The sequence below is a fragment of the Auxenochlorella protothecoides genome, assembly GCF_000733215.1.
Source record: "Auxenochlorella protothecoides strain 0710 unplaced genomic scaffold scaffold25, whole genome shotgun sequence".
Classification (NCBI taxonomy): domain Eukaryota; kingdom Viridiplantae; phylum Chlorophyta; class Trebouxiophyceae; order Chlorellales; family Chlorellaceae; genus Auxenochlorella; species Auxenochlorella protothecoides.
In genome coordinates this window covers 39,774-60,473 of record NW_011934265.1, presented here as the reverse complement: position 1 = coordinate 60,473, position 20,700 = coordinate 39,774, and the positions used below count along the sequence as shown (strand labels likewise).

The 20,700-nt window shown below is 55.1% G+C and overlaps 6 protein-coding genes and 1 further gene across 6 annotated transcripts in view; 6 read left to right on the top strand and 1 right to left on the bottom strand.

The window, feature by feature from the left end:
- Positions 1-1,006, top strand: part of F751_2658 (Mitogen-activated protein kinase 17) — a gene marked incomplete at both ends in the record, with an annotated part of 3,861 nt that extends 2,855 nt beyond the window's left edge. Inside the window, 3 exons of the mRNA XM_011401070.1 lie at positions 118-359; positions 516-579; positions 1,002-1,006. Of these exons, the coding sequence (XP_011399372.1) occupies positions 118-359; positions 516-579; positions 1,002-1,006 (311 nt within the window). The remainder of the gene's footprint in view (positions 1-117; positions 360-515; positions 580-1,001) is intronic.
- A 157-nt stretch (positions 1,007-1,163) lies between these two features.
- On the bottom strand, positions 1,164-2,424 carry F751_2657 (V-type proton ATPase subunit D; the record flags this gene model as incomplete). The annotated part of the gene is made up of 5 exons (XM_011401069.1): positions 1,164-1,250; positions 1,378-1,470; positions 1,631-1,790; positions 1,957-2,096; positions 2,212-2,424. 5 exons carry the CDS (start codon positions 2,422-2,424, stop codon positions 1,164-1,166), a joined length of 693 nt encoding a protein of 230 aa, XP_011399371.1.
- A 2,953-nt stretch (positions 2,425-5,377) lies between these two features.
- Positions 5,378-5,910, top strand: F751_2656 (hypothetical protein; the record flags this gene model as incomplete). The annotated part of the gene is made up of 3 exons (XM_011401068.1): positions 5,378-5,419; positions 5,563-5,712; positions 5,815-5,910. 3 exons carry the CDS (start codon positions 5,378-5,380, stop codon positions 5,908-5,910), a joined length of 288 nt encoding a protein of 95 aa, XP_011399370.1.
- Positions 5,911-9,722: 3,812 nt separating this feature from the next.
- Positions 9,723-10,141, top strand: F751_2655.
- A 2,786-nt stretch (positions 10,142-12,927) lies between these two features.
- On the top strand, positions 12,928-13,773 carry F751_2654 (Transmembrane protein Tmp21; the record flags this gene model as incomplete). Its single annotated transcript, XM_011401067.1, has 4 exons — positions 12,928-13,044; positions 13,141-13,252; positions 13,360-13,560; positions 13,655-13,773. The coding sequence occupies 4 exons, from the start codon at positions 12,928-12,930 to the stop codon at positions 13,771-13,773; spliced, it is 549 nt and encodes a 182-aa protein (XP_011399369.1).
- A 533-nt stretch (positions 13,774-14,306) lies between these two features.
- Positions 14,307-17,255, top strand: F751_2653 (Guanine nucleotide-binding protein-like 3-like protein; the record flags this gene model as incomplete). Its single annotated transcript, XM_011401066.1, has 9 exons — positions 14,307-14,573; positions 14,684-14,836; positions 14,970-15,105; positions 15,256-15,417; positions 15,541-15,683; positions 15,846-15,989; positions 16,089-16,262; positions 16,447-16,724; positions 17,105-17,255. The coding sequence occupies 9 exons, from the start codon at positions 14,307-14,309 to the stop codon at positions 17,253-17,255; spliced, it is 1,608 nt and encodes a 535-aa protein (XP_011399368.1).
- Positions 17,256-18,204: 949 nt separating this feature from the next.
- On the top strand, positions 18,205-20,674 carry F751_2652 (Sodium-coupled neutral amino acid transporter 3; the record flags this gene model as incomplete). The annotated part of the gene is made up of 6 exons (XM_011401065.1): positions 18,205-18,290; positions 18,420-18,526; positions 18,727-18,854; positions 18,991-19,272; positions 19,756-19,995; positions 20,330-20,674. The coding sequence occupies 6 exons, from the start codon at positions 18,205-18,207 to the stop codon at positions 20,672-20,674; spliced, it is 1,188 nt and encodes a 395-aa protein (XP_011399367.1).
- Between the last annotated feature and the right edge of the window lie 26 nt (positions 20,675-20,700).

Below are 20,700 nucleotides of genomic sequence, written 5' to 3'. Positions count from 1 at the left end.
TGCACTGCCCCCCCCCCCCCCCCCCCCCCCGTCGTGCATGAACCTGCATAGGTAAGATCGTGCCATTCCCTAGTTTTTGCTCAATCCCCGGGTCCTGGCCTCCTTCAATTCTCGTAGTGGACAACTTCAAGCGCCAGTTTGCGCACCTTGAGGCGGGGGGCCGCGGACAGGACAAGCACTTGGGTCAAGCCACATCCCTGCCACGGGAGCGTGTCCGAGACTTCCAATCTGAGGCCGCCAAGTACATGAGCCGAGGTGCCCACCACATGTCGGGTGTGGTGGGGGCGACAGCGTATGGAGCAGCTCCTGCGTACAGCAACTCTGTGGATATGGAGGATGCGAGCAAGGCCATAGAAATGGTGCGTGGCGAAGGGTGGTTCCCTGATCTGACCCGCCCACCCCTCTCGAAGGCCAGGTTGGGAATGGCCACCTCATCACTCTGTATTGCCGTGTCACTGGGGAGAATTGTGTCCGCCCCCCTTCACGCTCAGTCCTATCCCCTCGCAAATCTGCAGCTGGGGAGCAGCGTGGAAAAGATGTCGGTGATGGATGCTGCAAATGGCTACCCCACCACCACCGGTGGGTACCTATACCCGCAGGCAGCTCACCCTGGACCCCCCCCCCGGCCCAATACCCGGGCGCTCCACCTGCTTACACCTACCAGCCTGCCGTAGGTCAGGGGCCCGCGCGTCCGGGTCCACCTCCCGTGCCTCAGCAGCATGTCAGTGGCCCCAACGCCAAGCCCGCCTATGCCCAGACTGGCGCGGGTGTCTACCAACAGAGTCTCGTCAGGTCAAACAGCACCGCATCCTAGGGTACAGGGCTGCTGCATCTGCTGTCGATGGTGCCACGGGGCCCCCTCTTGGTGCGGACACAGGGACCGAGTCCATTCCTATACTTGTTTCGTTCCATTTCCCTCCTCCGTGTGGAAACTCTCTCCTGTGCGCCCTGGTCATGCGTTTGCCCATCGGCAGCTGTCCCCCTCCCCCAAACCCTGCCAGCCTGACTGCTGGCAGTGCGAGCCCCAGACATCCTGGTTGCTCCGTTTGTACTGCGGACCCCCCCCCAGATTTGGTATTTGGTTGCCTTTTACCATGCAAGCATGGGTACAGAGGCGAAGGTATACAGTGGAGGGAGGGAGTGTTGCTCAGCTCATCAAGGTGCTAGAAAATCACATCGTCGTCCTCAACTTCCAGGACGGTGGCTATTTTGTCGTGCATGTGTGTTGTCTCTTTGGCCTCCTCCAGCTCCTACACACTCAAATGGGCAAGTGGCAGGAGGTGTGTGCATGGAGCTTTTCTTGAGTAAGGCACGGCAAATCATTCGTGTACCTTTGCAATCAGCCCCAACACGCTCATTGCCAAGCCCTGTACTCACCCTGGCAGCAGCCAGATCCGCATTCTTCTTCTTGTTGCCCTGCACCTTCTTCAATCTGAAGAACTCCTCGCGTTCCAGCTCGTCCAGTTCACCCTGCAGGGTTGGGAGCACTGGCGAGATCAAGCCTGGATCACTTAAACTTCACTGGGGTCGCCCAGCGACACGCAGCCTTCAACTTCAGGCTGGGAGCTCGATCACCCATGTGACACAGCTTCTGGAGAAGTGCCCATCAGTCCAAAGTGACGACAATCACCTTGATGTATGCGATGGTGTTTTCCAGCTTTGGCTTCACAACATGCTCGAGCGCATTCACACGGCGGTTGGTGGTCTTGATGGCCTCGTCCAGGGTCAAGAAGGCAGTTTGCAAACTTGCCAGCTCGACGAGAAGCTCCACCGCAGATAAAAATGACTTCCTGCACAAGGATGGCCCAAAGTCCGGGTATCGAGTTGTGGTGGGGCAAGGGCTTGCCCAAGCGGGTCTGTTGAGTCTAGAATAGTCACTCCCAGGGAGCTGCAGGAGGGAGCTCCCTTGTGTCTCCTCAAAAGCCACTGACGTCAGCCAAGCCCACATCACCGTACCGGCAGTCCTGAATCTGCTTTCCGCCGTTCCCAAGTCCGATCAGAGCAAGCTTGGTGTCTGCCCCCTCCTTGAAAGACTCGAACTTGGGCAACTTCACTCCCGCCACATTGTCTTGCGTTGCGCGCACTCGAATGGACGCCTGCAGCACGAGAATGTAATTGCACTGGAAAGCTGGGCCTCCTGCCATCCTTTGACCATACCGTCGATGAATGGCTTCAGGCAAGCTCCCTTACACGGCAGCTACCCAGTCCCACCTGATCCACGCCATCTAGCACGGTGTGGCGGAAGTCGCCAGTTGCGTATCTGGCTTGAGCCAGGGAAAAAAATGATGCCTTCATCAGGTCCCCCATCTGCTCCTTGGCTTGGACAATTTTCTTGAGGATTTGTCGGAACCGCATATTCAGGGCATCCGCTTTCTTCTTCAGCAGAGCGTGCCCCTTTGTCGCGCCTTGCAGCCGTGCCTTCATGACGGCCAGGACCGTCACGGTGGGCACGACCACCAGCCTAGGGTGAAGGGTGAGGGGCCAGGAGTGGGTTGCTGTCGCCAGGGCATCCTCCAGCTACACTGGGTATCTCTGTGACCAACCTGTTTTGTGATGACATCCAAAGAAGAAGCTATGCGCACGCCCCTGGGGCAGCGTCCAGAACACCAACTCCCTTCCGAACTCGGTCTTCTAGGGAACGTCCGCTCAGCGTGAAAGCTCCGACGTCTTGCAAACCCCAAACAAGATCCTCAGCTCTCAATTGCACCTGTTCAAGCAAGTACAGATTTGCGGGGTGGGCAAGGTGCATTCCCGTCTCCTGTTGCTCGAACCCTTCGCTGGGATGCTGCGAGTTCAGGGGTACTGCATTCCTCCGCACGTCCTGGATCCCAGGTCATAAAGGCCGAGACGTGCACGCTGTCTGAACCGCCAGCGGCACTCTCATTGCCCGACAATATTCATTAGTGAGTTTCAGGACATTGAGGTTTTGAAATGGGATCGTGATGCGCGATCTAGCAATACGATCAATGTGCCATCCCGGTGTGTTACAATAGCACTCTCAAGCGCAGGCTCCTGGAACGATGCGGCCGGACTTCGTGGAGATAGGGCTGGACTATCATGAAGGAGATGATGCACCGCTGGATAGCATACGCGGAGGGGTTGATCGGCGTACTTACCCTCGGCGCCCCACTACGGGAGCGTTGAGGGGTTCTGCCGATGACTCGCCCACTCTCGTGTGGCGCCTGGATGGTCTCAACCCACGTCAGCTCTACCTCGAACTGATCTCGCCTGGAGTGCCGTCCCGAAGAGCATCGCTGGAGTTTGCTGCCAGTATCTTGCCGTCCATCGGTTGGAGGCGGTCTGGCGACCAAGCTCACTTGGCCATCATCACCAGTGACGACCTGCTGCACAGCATCCAGGTCGGGCTTGCAGAGAGCGACATCTGCACCGCAGCATCGCACTCCGGGTCACCCGACATCTCTTCAAAACTGCCTTACAGCCTGACATCAGCCTCGTTGGAGTCTAGACTCAGAGATACAGGTGACCCTGTGGCCCTTCAGTACGTCAACGCCTACCTGGCCATTGGGACAACCCAAGGCCGCATCCTACTAGTGGATGTCGAGAGCATCGGGGAGAAGGTTACAGAGCTGCGGCCCCCCAATCTTGGTCTCAGTAAGGTGTGGCTGAGTGATGCCGGGGATACACTAACAACGCAGCTGCTATCGTTTCCAGATCATGGCATCAGCACATACTTTTCACAGGTGTTTGGAGGGGTTTTTTCGCAGAGCTTTTCCCAGCCGGCCATCTCCAGTCTCATGTCCTTTCCTCGACCCGAAGGAGAGTTCCTGCTGGCCATCAATGAGCGTGCCCATCTCAGGTAAAAAGACATGCACTGCACATGAGGTCATCTGCTAGTGCAAGGATTCCCAAGCCTTGTTTCCTGTACTCAGCCGACTCAAAATGCATCTTCTCACGTGAACAGCATCTGGGATACCGCTGCCGCCAAAATGCTGTTTGGCGTTGATCTTCTGCCAGCAGAAGAAACATCGCTGGTACCAAAGCTCGCCCGTGCTGCAAGTAGGTGTGGTTTTCAGATCTGCGTGACAAACTCAAAGGCGAGGGTTTATCAAACGGCCAATCACCACATGCATACATTTACATCGTGCAGGCGAGCCTCTTGATGCTCTCACCTGCATCCTCTTCGTATACTATGAGAGGAGGGAAACATCAACCAGTGAAAGCGGAGGGCCCGGCACCCTACACACCTATGAGATATTGATGGAGGAAAGGGGCAACGCCCTGCTCAAGGTGCGGTTCTGGATTCAAGAGCGATTAAGTTGGACATGCCGCTCTGAGGCCGGTCCCTTGATCGTCATACACTACACCCTGCACCACTCACGTAGGTCCATGTCGAGGGGGGAACCAAGCTGGAAGGAGATGTCAACTCCTTGCACGACCTCATCATAGCCAGGTTGCCGGAGAAGAAATTAGGCGCATGGATGAGATACCAAAATTCAATGGGAGCCCAGTGCATCCGCTGCATCCAGATAGATTACACGGACTCTGTGGCCAGGGGTGAGTGGAGGGGAGTTTTGTGTGCGTGGATGACTGGGATGTAGAACGCACGTGAGTTCAACACAGCAAGGCCCTGGAAAAACGACTGACTGATATCTCGCTCGCCTGCATTCCACAGATATGTCTTTCAGTACAATAGAAGAGCATGCACTGGCAGCAGTCCCAGCTGCTGAAGACCTTTGGTGGTGGCAGACTTTCAAGAAGCTCCTACAGCACGACTGGCCTGAACTTAAAATCGACCAAGCTTTCGTTGGAGCGTGTGTGGACGCCATTCTGAATCCGGCCTGCTTCTCCATCGGCTGCCTTGTGGCGACCCTCGCTGCGATAGGGTGCTCAGCTTCCAATGACAGCTTGCACACCATGTCGGCTGTGGAGCTCCGAGAATGGATAGTCTCGGTCCTGGACGCCTATAGTGCTGACCAGCGAAGGCCCGACACCGACCTGTGCGAGAGCAGGGATGTCGATTGGAGCTACTTTGTCAGCTGTTACGTCAAGGAGTGGACCAAGCGCTTTCCAATAGTCGGCCTCATCGTTGCTCAGGAGCATCAGCACGACCAGATACTCGTTGCAAGGCGCAACGATATGACAACTCTAGGTCTGGAAGTGTTTCCACACGGCAGCAAGCAGGTGTGTATAGATGAAGGTCACTCTCTCCATTCAACATTCACCAGCCCTCGGGACCTGCTCAAGCGACATAGGGGGATGCTGTATGCCCTAAAGTCAATGCAATGCATTCACTTCTGTTGGCAGTACAAACATCTTAGAGAGGAGATACTTATGATATCGTGCTAATCATCCAACGGCTATCACAGGGAGCTGAAGTAGGCTCGAGAACTCGGAGACCTGAGTTTAGTAGTCTAATATGGACAATGAACGCTGCGCTGGGCGGTCCGTCCATTCACAGGTAGATTCATTTGTAGCATCGGGATGTTCCCTGTCGTTTCTGACTGGATGAATGGAAAGCTCGTATTTGTGATTGAGATGCATCACATTCTTGACACATTGATTATTACTTCGACGCTTTCATCATTTTTCCTGCTATCCTAGGGTACTCGATGCGGTGATCCAGTCCAAGGGAGTGGATCTGTACCTGCACGTCCTGCCAGCGGTGGAGCGGATGCTATCAGGTTCTTCGCTCCCAATAGTGTCAGCCTCTACTCCAGACCAGACGTGTGGGCGTCGATCCAAACTTCGCAGGTAAGAGTACATGAGGGACCATGCGGGGCCTTCGGCATTGTAGGTGCTCACTCGATAAAGTGCTAGCAGATGCATTTCAGTTGCCACTTAACTGACGTGCAGGATGCGGGCTCAGCTTTTCTTGCTACGGAAAGAGGCAGCCAGAGGGTACACGGAAGTATTGGACTTTGTCAACAGCCTTTCTGGTACTGTCTATAATCCCTCTACATCTCCATCGGAACAGCAAAGCACGGATCGTGGGCCCAAGGCCTCGAGAGTTCTTGCCCAAATAATGTTCCATGTGAGTCTGGAGCACAGTCAGAAGGTCTTTCGGACCCTGGACAGTAATCTTATCCTGAAAGTCTACAATACCACCGCAGGAGGCTACCTTGCGAAAAGCTGCCCTCCTAGGCGGATTAGTCAGCTGCCAGATCCTGCAGGGAGAATGCAGCGATTGGGGACCCTCTTCTGGTTCGTCATGCTCAAAAGGGGATCCCACAATCTCGAAATTAGAGCAAAAGGTAGCGAAGGAGAGAAATTATTGCTCAAAGATGTCTTGCCCGCATACCATGAATAGCGAAGATTCCCCCATGGTCCCTTCCACCACCACACAATGCAGATGCTGCAGCTGTGGGCAGCAGCTTGCATTGCACCCAAATTCGTGGGGCTCACACATAGAACAGAGCACGGTCTGGACCCAAGCTTGCTCGTTTCAAGTCTGAAGATATCGAATGGTGAGCCTCTAGTAAGATGTTCTGCATCGCGGTTCAATCGATCACGAAACCATAACATCCTGTTCCGTTGATACCAGGAGGGCAAAATAAGAGGCAGAAGGTCAGCAGCAGCAAGGATGCTGTATTGCTCCAGGATCTTATTGCGATATGCGACCTTCCAGGTAGGTGTTATGCTTAGGACATGGGATGCAATGTTTCCAGCGAGCCACTGACTTGAAGTCCCGATTCTCTTCTACAGATGGTACAGGACTCCGTTGGCTGCGCAACACAGCGTACATGTTTGCTGAGCGGTCCATGGACCCCCTAGTGGCGAAAAAGCTCGTGACACACTGCTTGCGGAGGACTCTCTCCACACCCACGTCGGAAACCCTCGAGATCCAGGCCCTGCTGCCGTACCTTCTGCCGGATACGACCACGCCTCTGAATGCCTGCCTTCTTGACCCTGACGCCGACTTCTCGAGCCTTTCGCGCATGACTTCAGCTACTGTGCACAGGTGCGACCCAGTGACGGTGTTGAAAGAGAAGCGGTGTTCAGGACTGCTTCTGCAAATGGTGCTCATACAATCGCACCCCAATCTACAATGCAGGGCACTTGCCACCGTGGAGCTCTCTAAGGATGAAGCTTCTGTCGAGATGGCGAGGTCCCTTCTGGCAAAGAGTTCTCAGGCAAGGTTTGCAATAGTTGAGTCCAGCCCACCACCTTACTTTTTGCCAGATCGCAACCATACATCTTATCCCCTCAATGCAGGGAGACCACTTGGAAACTAACATGCGAGTCGAATTATTCTATGGCGGTCGTCCAAGAGAAGAAGCGGCGCAGTATATTATGGCCATAATCCGACAGGTGACAAGGCCGACTATTTATCGCGGGTAGATTATGAAGAGGTTGCTGATGCATGTAGCTCCATTCTCGCAGGTGGAAGGGCGCTTGGAGCAGGCTGAAGAGAATAGTCTGCTGCTGAGGGCATTTGGTCAATACTTGGAGTGCCATCTTTTCCCGGTAAGTAGCACGTGGCAGGTATTGCATAAAGCAAACGCGAGTGCCAAGCAGATATGCAAGAATATCCCCTTAATCAACAGGAAGCGTACTTGACTGCCGTTTGCATCGGCGACTCTGACGGCGTTCTGGACTGCCTCAGACAACTACTGCAAAGAACAGTCCAACTGAAAAAACCCGACGAGTTCAACAGGCTACCTTTTGTGGGAACGGTGGTAAGAGAGTGGGTCCGAGTATGAACATTTGATTCCCAAGTCTATGTCGAATTGGTTCTCAAAGACCGCAATCATAACCCGCAGGCGTTGGATCTATCTGGAACGGCGCCCTTCTGCTCCCTCCAGCGAGAGGCTGCAAAATTGCTGCAGCTGAAAGCAAGGGCATCCTTGTCATTTGCTGTCCCAAATCCATACATGGTGAGGCCCCTGCTCAGTATCTTCCGCCAGCAATGGGGCCAATTCAAACTAGAGCTTACAAGCTCTTGCTTCCCAAAGCGACCGGTGCCACAGAGTATGATACACCGATTTCAACTCCCCTTGCAGGTTTTGTTTCAGTTCCACCAGGAGCGGGGCCATTGGCAAGCGGCAGCATCCACTGCATACGCTTTTGCGCAATTGCTTCGGACAGAGTATACTGTGAACCAAGAAGCCTTGGCTGCTTCGGCAGGGTTCGTGCGTATGGCAATCAGTCTGCTGGGGCAGCTACCAAAGGGCAGCAGATGGATCTCATGTGCCTGGCAAGCAGGAGAAGAAATTCTCTCGACGTGCGATTTGGAGCGAGAGTGGAAACTGCTTCAGTCCCTGAGTCTACTGCGAAGCTTCGGCGACGGCGAAGCTGCTTCACAATCTTCTATGACTTATCAGGCACTAATGCTGAAAGGTAGGTGCATTTGCTGAGGATGTGCGATGTTTGATCAACGTAGAGCAGGGTATAACCAATGCAGAACCCACCTGCACCATCGCAGGACTATACCGGGAAGCCTATGAGCTTGCGGTAGTCCTGTGGGAGGGCTCAGATCGTATGCAAGCTCTTACCAGTATCACAAAGGGCATCAGTCACTCTGCCGCGCAAGCCGGGGGCGGTAGCTCAAACCCTGCGTGGGGTCTCCTGCGCGAGGCAGTGGAATGGACTCCGGGTATGACACTTGCTTGCACAGCTGTTTCAGAGCTTCTACGGGTTTCTCCTTCCCTTAGACTTCCCGAGTGGCTGATCAATAGGTTTTTCCAATCCAGACAAACCTTCGAGGCTTTGCTCAAGATGCTACTAGATGCCGGCTGCTCTGTCCTCGCAGCGGATCTTACACTGAGATTTTGCCTGGAGAGTAAAGCTTCCGATGCTCTTAATCATACCGAGTCAGTTTCGAAATCTTTGCTCGAGTACCTCAAGCAGGTGCTCGCATCCACTGATGTGAATGCACTCTCTGATGTGCAGCTGGCCCTGCAAGCTTTGTAAGTATAGATCAGCTACATACAGTAGTGTCAGCTGGGAGAACCTTTCGAGGGGACGTATATAAGTATGGGATTGTCCACCGCATCAACGACGTGAGTGTGGTCAGTTCTGCAAATTGAACAGGGCAATTGTCTCCATGCTTTCAAAACTTGCTGAAATCCCTGGCTATGCTGAGACATTGCGGGACATCTTACTCACTGACTCTTGTCGAACGTAAAAAGTGCAGAGAGCTACAAAGAGAATGAACGCAAGGCTTCCTGGAAATGCCAGTCGCACACATTCTGTGCATCTGGGTCTTCCTCAATAGCCTTGAGGCCGGCTTCTTGGCATAAATAGGCGATTTCAGCACCAGAAAAACCATCTATCGCATTGCTCAGCTGCCGCAAGTCGACATCTTCGGAGAGGGGCATTGAGCGCGTCTTGACCTTCAATATGGCAAGTCTCCCCTCCCTATCGGGCAGCGGGACGTGAAGAATCCGATCGAATCGCCCTGGTCGTATCAGCGCAGGATCCAAACAATCCAAGCGATTGGTTGCACCGATTACTATGATCGCTTGACGTGCAGAGATACCGTCGAGCTCCTGAAGAAGCTGACTGATCACTCTGTCTCCCACAGAGTTCTCAGCTCCATCAGATGTCCGCCTCCCAGCGAGACCATCAAGTTCATCAAAAAATACTACAGCAGGTTGCGTACTCCGAGCTCTGCAGTACATAGGGATGATCCAAATGTGGTTGACTTGACGGGGCCTGATGCCTACACAATATTCGTTCCATTGATTGGGGGATGTAATGCGACGGAATTCCCAAGCCCCGCTCATATCGCAACATACCTCCTGAAAACAGTTGATATTGCCTTTTCTGTTTCACCGACATATTTGCTGTACAACTCCGATCCTTTGACTGCGATGAATCCCAAGCCGGCCTCGCTGGCGATGGCTTGAGCTAGCATGGTCTTGCTGCATCCAGGAGGGCCATGCAACAGGATACCTGTGTGGCACGGGCAGAAATTGATGGCCCCCTTAAGTATGGTAATGAAGCTGGGCGCTTGAAATTTTCGTTGACAGCAAATACTCCGCTTGATATACCTTTGGGGGCGACAGCACCAAAGCTGTGCAGTTTCTCGCCACTCTTGAATGGCAGTTCCACCGCCTCCTTCAATTTCACTTTTACGTCTTCAAGTCCACCAATATCTTCCCATCGCGTTCTTGGGATCTCCAAGGCCACTTCTCGAAGGGCGCTCGGCTTCACTCTGAGTCTGGCAGCCTCCAGATCAGAGGTAGATACCCGAGGAAGCACTAGGCTAGAATATTCGCGGGAGAGTCCTGCATGCTCTTGATGATATCTACGCAAGGTCGATAGAGCAGCCTGTCCGCATAGGGCATGTATGTCAGCGCCAACGAATCCATGCGAAGCCCTGGCCACTGCTCGGATCTGCATGAGTGATGGAAGCTTGGCTTATAAAGAAAAGTAGGAAAATAAGAGTCATCAACCTACTGCACAAATGCACGATCTCACCTGATCCTTGTCCACACAATGGCTGATGTTAGAGAGTGCCCTCAGCATTATATCCTCACGCTCGGCTGGCCTGGGCGCCGGCATCTCGACCTCGCTGTCAAACCTTCCCGGGCGGCGCAGCGAGTGATCCACATTCTCCAGGTTATTGGTCCCGGCCAGAACGACAACTCGCTCGCCTGAAGGATGTAGAAAAGGGTGTAGTGTTGTAACTTACGATCTACGCCGTCGAGTGCAAAGGGAAACATGAAATAGTGGACTTCTCCCATGAGTGACCACAACGCTCAAGTTCCCTCGTCACTGTACACCAGGGACCAATACTCGTCCACCTGCCTTCTAGACTGTCCATTGCTTGTGAGAGTACCGATACTATTCTCCCAGAAGCTCCAACGTTCCGTTGGCGACCTTGATTCACGTCACCCCTGGAGCCCGCAAAGACGTCGATCTCATCGAAGAATATCACCTAGCAATTTGGGGGGGCCATTCACCCTTTACTCTATTGGTCGAAGATTTTTTCCCGAGGGCATGAAAATTTGTCCCATCCATGCACAATCTCCCTGTACTCACCGAAGGTTGTAAGAGTTTGGCCACCATAAAAATTCCTCTAAGCGTTGTTTCAGTGTCTCCAGTGAACTCCGAAAAAATCTCCGCGCCATTCACCACGAAAGCTGTGGCATTTGATTCTTGAGCGATGGTTCTTGCCAGCATGGTCTTGCCAGTCCCTGTGGGGAAAGAGGTGACCCGGATCGAAATTAGGCTGGCGTGCAGCGCATAATGCGCCCCTGGAGATCTTCTGCAGATTCCGTGAGAGGCTTTCAGCCGTCAACACCGCTGGCGTGTCATCCTCATTACCTGGCGGACCATGCAGTATCACGCCTCGCGGTGGAGTGATATGGAGGCGGCGGTACAGATCTGGTCGTGCCAGGGGCAAGACGACCATTTGTCTCAGAGTGTGCAGTTGCTCCGAGTACCCACCAAGATCCATGGGCTTGGCAAAGCGAATGCTTTTTCCAGCGGACAACGCCCGCTCGATTCCTGCGATGGCTGCCGATGAAAAGTCGCCTTGCAGATCCTCTCTCCAGGTAGATGCTGGTGGTGCTTCCTGGTAGTTGCCGCCGCTTGGGGCATCGCCGCTCGTGGGGTCGAGATTCAACAGACGGATCTTGGTGTCGAAGCCGACCTTTGCCAGATGGGTACCTCCACTCGCATGAGTGCTAGGTCCAGACAGAGCGGAGCCAAGCGACACGAGCCTTGCCTGCAGCTGTGTTCCCATGAGCTTAACGGGGATGGTGTTGCCCTCCAAGGCTGTCCATCCGCAGAGCTGATGGAGGATCAATTGCTCAGATAACTTCCGACTTCGGCCCCCTGTGCATGGCAAGAAGGGCTGGTATGGTGCACTGTTGGATCACATATGCATACTTGAGTGCAGCCCCATGCCATGGACGCACCTGCCAGGAGGCATTGTGGCAAAGACTCGGGCTCATCCAATGGGCTTGCTTGTCGCGTCTGCAGGTGCCTGCCCCTCTGCTGAGGCAGAGCAAGGGGTTGCTGAGCCCCCGCACGCATCGCTGGGCTTCTGATCTTGGACGACAACGTTCTCCGTCTTTGAGAGGAACTTCCAGGACTCGCTCCAGCACTTGTTTGACAAATCTGAGCATTGGCAGGCCGTTCCAGCTCAAGAACGAGTCTTGTACATTTTGGGACATGTTCCATGCTCAAGGGAAGGCCCCACACTTCAAGGGACAAGTTGGCTAGCTGAGGAATCATGGGAACCACCGCACAGTGACCCTTTGTCACAGATTGCTTGGGCCAGAGGTGTGCAAAGTACTGGTGTCTTGCACTTCTCGCCTCCTCACGTGAGGCTACCTGCATCCGTGCATATTGGGGAGGCGTTGTGGTGGGCACATCGTGGCGTACCACTCGGGCCTGCTGCTTCCCACCATGCGCCCACTTCTAATTCATACCAGTACTGGGCAATTTGCTTTGAGATCATGGGCGAACAAGAAATCTGGGTGGGCGTATAGAGTGAGACCGTCCTGCCTCCGCGTGTCCTCCAGCAACTCCACTTCTAGCACACCAATCAGGGGCCCCTCGAAACCGGCCATTGCAAAGTCGCAGGCTCAACTCTCTGCCTACGTCATCCGCATACAACAGGCACAGGAGATACGACGTGTTGCTCGGCAGTTTGAGTCATTGGCCTACGGTAGAGGGGTCTCTTGTCCAACAGAACAGGGAGCAAAGTGGACCAATGTCGCGGGTGGCGGCAAAGCCGGTATTCCACGCCAGCGCAAAACAAACGTGCGAACATTTCTTCAACCATGTCGCGTTGTCTGGTGGCCTCTCGTTAAAAAACTCGCCTTGGTGAACCTCTTCTCAAGTGTGATAACCAAAGGTCTGGCGTGCGGTGCGCTTTAAAACCGGGGGGAGTGTACACTCACTTGCCCAATGCGCACTTGATCGTGGAGCCGACGATACATTATGCCGTCCCTCGGATATCTCGCCGTTGTCTTCTGTTTGTTGGCAACTTGCGCGGCCTATGAGTTCGATATGGTGTTCCAGACCAAGTGTGTGATGGAGGAGGTGGTCGAAGGCACGGAGATTACGGGGAGCTTCACAGCCTTCAATCGGCATCAGCCTAGCGAGTTGGTGCATGTCGACATCAGGGTGAGACGCCGTGAGCGTGGTTGCATCTCGGCAGAGCGGTAAGGGGACGCTCCCATTGGTGTAGCTGTCCCTCTCATTCCCAATGCCACCACCCAGATTGACAATCCTGCTGGCACGCTCTTGCACGAGGAGCACGGTGTGAGTGGAGGACACTTTCATCTACTAGACACGAAGGATGGCGACCATAAAGTCTGCTTCACCGCTTCAGGTGGGGTGGGTCCCCTGCGGTCTTAGGTCCTCACCTACATGCTGTGCAACTGGTACATGAGTCCTGCGCAGCCAGTCACAGAAGACATGCCCATCGTCTCCCTCCAGATTTCCAGACCGCTCAGAACACCCGCATCAGGGTCGAGTGGAAGTCTGGAGCCTCGGCTCATGACTGGGAGCAGGTCGCCAAGAAGGACAACCTAAACTTCCTGCAAACCGAGCTCCTCAGTCTCGAGCAATCTGTGCACGACATTCACATCGAACTGCAACGCATTCGCAGGAAGGAGGAAGAGATGCGAGACATCAACGGTGGGAAGGGCGGGTGGTGCTTGGATGGGCTTTGTGCTGTGTCACTGATCGCCGCAGGCCATGTTGCTCAGGTACTAATCCTACTAAACTGCAGAGGCAACAAATGCACGTGTGGCGTGGCTGGGCGTGGGCGCCCTCCTGGTGTGCCTAGGTTTGTCTGGGTGGCAGATGTCATACCTGCAGCGCTTCTTCAAGCGCAAGAAGCTATTGTAAGCTCACGTCATCGGCAGCAAATTTGCCACTGCAGCGTTTTACAAGGTCGATGCTGAGGGAGGTTGCAGTAACGGCTTTGGAATCTATGTGTCTGTGAACTCCAGCATCTTTAACAGCCACCCTTTGTACTGAGGGAAGTGTATGGCCGTGTGTGAGGAGGGCTCATGGCAACAGAGGCTTCCCCTGTCCAAAAATAGCGCAACAGCACCCAAGTCTTAGGAATTGCACCCTCACCACTCTGAAGTTGTTCGTCTCGTTTCTAGAGCGCCTCTTGGAGGCTCTGTGAGAGGAAATTTGCGCTGGAGGTGAAGTGCCAGGGGCACCCACCATGATGGCGCGCTCTGGCGCGTCCCACACTGTGCAATGCAAGCGAGCGCGCGACAAGGGGTTGCATGACCCCAGTACATATGCCTCCGGCCGAAGAGGAGGACGAGAAACAGCGTCCAGGTGAATTGTACGACGAGACCTAGGAAACATATACAGTTGCCGAGACCCGGCTTGGTGGGCACGCATAGTCGGCCGCCCCAGGCGCCATGCCGAAAAAGTCGACCAAGTCCAAGTCCAAGCGGACCACGCTGAAGCACAAGTATAAGGTTCTTCGAAAGGTCAAAGAGCACCACCGAAAGAAGAGGAAGGAAGCTAAGAAGCTAGGCCTAAAGAAGAGAGAGCCAAAGGACCCTGGTATCCCCAACGCCTGGCCATACAAGCAGGAGCTCATCCAGCAGCTGACGGCACAGAAGGAGCGCGCAGCTGCTCGTATGCGCAAGACTAAGGAAGAGCACTTCAAGCGGGAGCAACAGGTATGGCGCGATTGGAGCACCGGCTTCCCAAGCTGCCACTTGAGAGGGGAGGTGCAAGCCACCTGACAATGAGTTACTCCCAAAGCATACACTCTTCCTTCTGCTCACAGGCTACTGATCTCAGACCAGCTGCTTCCCTGGCCAATGTTTCTCAAGCGGCCCAGGAGCGTGCAGACGTGTTTGATGGTGCATTGCATGGCCAGGATGGAGTGACTGCGACGCAGGATTACAGTCGGCGCGCATACTACAAAGACTTTGTCAAGGTAGGATGGCATGGTGCATGTCTGCAGAATTAGCTTTCCCGCTGCGTTCCAGACTGGGTTGTGGGAGCTCCATGAGAACCAACACAGCTTGCCAGTCATGAATGGTTCATACTTGCTCGCTGGGTTCTCAAAGGTGGTCGAAGCTGCTGATGTGATCCTGGAGGTCATCGATGCTCGCGACCCTGAGGGTGGTCGCTGTCGCGACGTCGAGCGCTTTGTGCGCAAGTTGGACCCCAAGAAGAAAGTTATTCTGCTCCTGAACAAGATAGGTGTGTGGAGGGGTATTTCGGGGGGGGGGGTAAAGTGGGACCGGCTCTGGCAGGTCACAAGACAGCAGCATGGGTGCTCTGCTCGCACTACCTCTTTAATGCCCATGTCTAGTGTCAGACCGACGCCCACCCAATCACACACCCAACCAGACCTGGTTCCCAAGGAGGCGCTTGCCGCTTGGCTGCAGTATCTGCGGCAGGAGCTGCCCACCATCCCCTTCAAGAGCTCCACCCAGCAGCAGGCCAAGAATCTGGGGCAGAAACAGCTGCACAAGGATGGCACGGCCAATCCAAAAGTCTCCGAGTCCCTCGGTGCGGTGGGCCCAGAGGATTTGTGCTCCTGGCGGTCTGAGTGGGTGAGCTGTGGTGTTGTGCATGGCGGGAGCATGGTGCGGCCCCCAATGATCCACCTGCACTCCTTGCCATGCCCCGCAGGAGCTGACTCCCTGCTGCAGTTGCTGAAGAATTATGCGCGGAATGCAGGCCTGAAGACGGCCCTCACCGTCGGGGTGGTGGGTCTCCCTAATGTGGGCAAGTCCTCTGTCATCAATTCCCTGAAGCGAAGCCGGGTGGCGCAGGTGTGTTGCCATGGTAGTATGCTGGGCCCCGTGGCCTCACCCCAGCTGGGATTCTGAGTCCATGCCATGCTGAGGCCAGCAAGTCCAGGCCATGTGCGCTACACCACACATGTGTTGTCGCTCTGTCTGACAGTCAACCTCTGTCACACTTTGCCCCGATAGGTGGGAAACACGCCGGGCGTGACACGCTCAGTGCAGTCCATTCATCTCGACAAGCAAATCACGCTGCTAGACTCCCCTGGCGTGGTGTTTGCCGATCCGGGCTCCGATGGTGTGTCGGCAGCTGCACTGAGGAACTGCATCAAGGTGCGGCGGGCAGCCCCATTTCACAGACCTCGGAGAGCATATTTGTGTCCAGCCAGGCCTCAAGAGCCCTTTTCATGGCCCTCCTGCCTCCCCGTGCAGATTGAACAACTGGATGACCCCATCCTCCCCGTCATGGAGCTGGTGCGACGCTGTCCGGCCAAGCAGCTGATGGTCTTGTACAAGGCGCCTGCATTTAAGACTGCAGAAGAGTTTCTGGTGCACCTCGCCACCTCGCGGGGAAAGCTGAAGAAGGGTGGCACGGTCGACATGGAGGTGCGGTGCTTGGCTTTGCGAGGGAGGGTTTAGCCTTATTGCCATGCGTTGACGTTGATGAATCCAGAAGTTGCACAACGATCAGTGTATGCCTTTCAGACTCAATCCCGCATACAGCGAGCTGCCCCACACCCAGAGTGTATGCCCACCTGCATCCCATGACGTCCCATTGCACCCCTTGCAGGCTGCTGCGAGGATATTGCTCCAAGACTGGAATGATGGGCGCATCCCCTACCACACTCTGCCGCCCAAGCGCGCAAGTACGACAGTCACTGGCTCAGCAGCTATTGTGACGGAGTGGGGGCCCATGTTTGAGGCGGATAGCGTGCAGGAGGAGGCGCTGATCGGTGCACTTCCCGTCACTGCCGGGGGTGGATTTGTGGTGGATACCTTGGGCGAGGTTGGCTTCGACCCCGAGGCACCAGAGCTTCAGGACGAGGAGGATGTGGACATGGAAGGTGGGTGGGTTGGGGCGAGGAGACTGGGCTGAATTTTCAGCAGGTGACCTGGGTGTCTCCGTGTGCGGCGGTTGTGAGGGATCGTGGTTGTGCAAACCTGCGACCAACAACCTCCATGCAGCAGATGAGGAGGGTGACAGCGTCATCTCTTCTGACAGTGATTCATCAGGCGACGACATGGATATACCCTCTTCTTCAAAGTCTGGGTGCGCCTGTTGTGTTTGATGCTGAGGGGGCGACGTGGTCTGCCATTGGCAGCCCTGCACCGTGCAATGTGAGCGTTGGCCATTTGGCTGGTATACCCCAAATCGAGGTCTCGTGCACTCTCCTGCAAAAGGATAGAGGGCTGTGAGCTCACACCGAGTTCATCCCCATACTACATAGGCTGACTGATGCTCAGAATGCCCAGCTGTACAACAACCCGGGACAGTACAATCCCCACGCTGCAAGGGCTGCTCGAAAACAGAAGAAGCGTTTGAGTAGGTCTGCTGAGGACGATAGCGACTTTGACTTCGAGGAGGACTACAGCGAATGAGAGAGGCCTGCGCATGCATCGTCTCAACAACCTCCCCCTAGCTGAAGCATGCACCCATGTCCTTTCCAATACTGGAGCAGCAGGAGCACTTACTATGTGTCACAGAGCACGAGTCAACCACGTCATTCTAGAGAAGACGAGGGTCGATGAGCAGTTGCAGGGTTGTGATGGTGCATGTATAAACGATCGTGTCTGCTGGTCGATTGGCTGAGTTTCCAGCCAACGTCGAAAAGTTGGGCGCGCTGCATGCTTTTTCGCTGCCGCAGGTGGACGGCATGAAGAGAGCCGGCGTGCTAAAATCCAGGAGCATCAACTACCATGAGACACGTCGAGTGAGCATCTTTAGCCGCAGTCTCTCCGGGCTCAATAGACTACATTCTCGGGCCGAGTACAAGTCCCCCACTCCTATCCGGAGTATCGTGGTCGAAGGGGTGGCAGGGGCCCTTCATCATGCCCAGTGCCTCGAATGGAAACTCGAAGGCACTCGAGAGGCCATTGCTGCCGCAGGAAGATGTTCCTAGGTAAGGGGCAGTTTCCAAAAACGCCAGAGAGGCTCCGACAACATGATGCACTCATTGTGCAAGCGCCTCCGCAGCACCCTTTCAAGCTCGACATTCCCTCTAACCGCAGTCTTGGGTGTCGGGAGGAGGGATTGACGCAGAGTCAGACACTATCTCCTCAGCAGTCGTCGCTTCTCGGATTTACATGCGACAGCGAGGGTTGCGGAAACGGAGGTGCCATATGCAATGTGGCCGTGACCGCCATCGGTGCAGGTAAATTTGTATGCGCAGGCTGGACCGACCTTCGGTATATGGTCGGCAGAGTGCCTGCTTTGACTGAACGGCGCAGATCTGAGTGCACGGGAGTGCCTGCTCATTGGGAGCTCTGCCAGCTTGATGAGATTGATGCTGAGCACCTTGTCGCAGGGATGCTTGCCCTCCCAAAGGCTATGGAGCGAGTTGGGGTCATCCTCGGCTTCACACTGTTTGGCACGGTATGCCTGCTGACCTACTTCTCCAGCTCCATCATCATCAGGTTGGTCTGTGCTTTGTGGTAGCTGTACCATGCATGCATCGATATTGCGTCAGAGTCCTGCACTTTTGCTTTGCGTGTTTTCTTGATATGGTCTGCCAGGCTTATGACATCTCTGCACCCTTGGATCAGGTATGCATCCCGCCGTGGGAAGCGCACCTACTCGGAGCTCATAGAGGGCGAGTTCGGCCTTACTGGCGCACGGGTTCTGCAGACCTCCATCATAATTCACGTTTCTGGTGAGAAGGAGAAGTATCTTCTCACACTAATCACATGCCGGATCAGCTCCTTGGGTATTGACGGCGTCTTGCACGCACACAGTCCATGCATGCATTGTTGCTGCAAGCAATTGCTCGCCTGTGCTGTTAGACTCCTGTGAGTCAACCTTCACAAGCGTCTGCACCACCGACCAGAGAAGTACTCGTCCTCAATCCTACAGGTGTCATGATTGTGTACCTCATCATCATCGCCGACATGCTGATCGGTGCAGCGCCTGAGTGGCATGGCGTCCTGCCCACCCTTCTGGATCGTCATGATGGCGTCTGGTTTCTGTCTCGCCCTTTTGTGGTGAGGAGATGGATGCCTGGTGGAGGCTCGCTGCAGGCATTGCCATCCTGCAGAGGCCTCATTGTTCTCATGTTTCCCTCCTGCCATTCCTTCAAGCTTCCTCACAATTACCCCTTGCTCCCATTCCTGCTCGCAGTGTGCGGTCCTGCTCGTGGTTGCCATTGCGCCCATGCTGATCAGCCGCGAGCTCACCGTGGTGGCACGCTACTCGCGCAACAGCATCATCATGATGCTCTTCCTGTCCTCTACCATGATCACCCTCGCGGGGGTGGCGCTCTGGCAGGGCAAGGCGGCAGCCATCCACATCCTGCCCACGCCACTCGACCCCAAGTGTGCCTCCGGGTGCGGCACGCTGGTCAGCATGTGCGTGGCCATCCTGTCAGTCCTCTCCGTTTCTTGCCTGGCCTTCACCTGCCAGGTAGGGAAAGGGTGTTTAAACATTGGAGTAGTGGGGCCATCCCCGCCTCGTCACTACACTGTGTAGCAGGGCAGGGTCTGAGTAGACATGCCGTGCATGCCTGCTCATTTGGTTCTATGTCGGCTGCTGTGCCAGCAGGTGTGCATGCTGAATCACTGTCCCATGCGAGGTGCTTTTGTGCCATGAGAAGCATGCATATTTTGCTGGCTGGCATGTCGGATCCACTGCCCTCATCTTCTTTCCATGTGCAGTTCAACCTGCTGCCTGTGGTGAGGAGGGAAGTTTATTGTTTCAGGATGGAAGGGCTTGCTCTGCTCTTTGGGGGGTAAGGTTCTATTCATAGGCTGGTTCCTGATCTCAGGCCTTCCCTGTGCGTTACAGGTCTGATTGAATGTGTCATGCCCGGCGAGCAGCCTGTTGAGCCTGTTCTTCTTCGCATGCGCTCTGCTCGATGCAAGCCCATTCCCCCTACCCCGCTTGCAGCACCTCTCCCTCAAGGATGGGCGCTGCAGTAACATGCTGAGCATCACCAGGAAGGCCATCGCCCTGTGCGCTGCCCTCTATGGCACCGTGGCCATTAGCGGATACATTATGTTTGGCAAGAACACGCAGGGGGATGTGTTGCGCAACCTGACCATCAGATACGTCTCCACCCTGGTGCACCCTGTGCTCGCCAGCGTCCTGATCGACTTCATCGTGCTAGCCACCACCTTCAACCTGTTGGTAAGCCCGGGGAGGGTGGGGAAGGGTGTGGATGGGAGCTGTCTGGCCAGGGGTTGTACTTCTGATGGCTAATGATGGCTGATCCTCTGCCTGCATGCTGTATCACTGGACTGAGAATTCGCCGAAGGATGCCCGCCTGGCTCGTGTTTTTAGTATGGGAGCTTGGAAGGTCTCAAGACTCTGGGATTACCTGCTGCTGGATTGCGGGTATTTGGGGGGCCCCGCCACTGCCGAGGCATAGGCCGTCCACACGCTCTTCCTGGCATCTTGGCATGTCAGAGGACGACACATGCACGGCACCCCACTGCTGCGTTTCCCCCTCATCCCCCCCAAGGTGAACTTCGTGCTGAAGGTCTGGGCTGTGCGCGAGAGCGTGTCTGAGATGTTCTACGGTCTCCCAGCCCTAGAACTGAGCCTACCTCGATTCTACCTCCTGACCTACGGCCTGTCGCTGGCCGCATACCTCACCTCCGTCTTCATCCCGTCGGTGTGGGTGATGCTGTCCCTGGTGGGCTCCACCGCCTGTGTCACCTTCTCCTACATCTTCCCGGGCCTCATCATGGCCCGCAACGGCAAGACCCGGCTGGGGCGTGTGGGAGGGGGCAGCACTGTCATCATGGCCGTGGTCATGGCCACTGTTGCCATCACAAACACGCTGTCCGGGCATGCAGATCTGTGAGCAGGGTTGTATGCCGTGGATGGAGA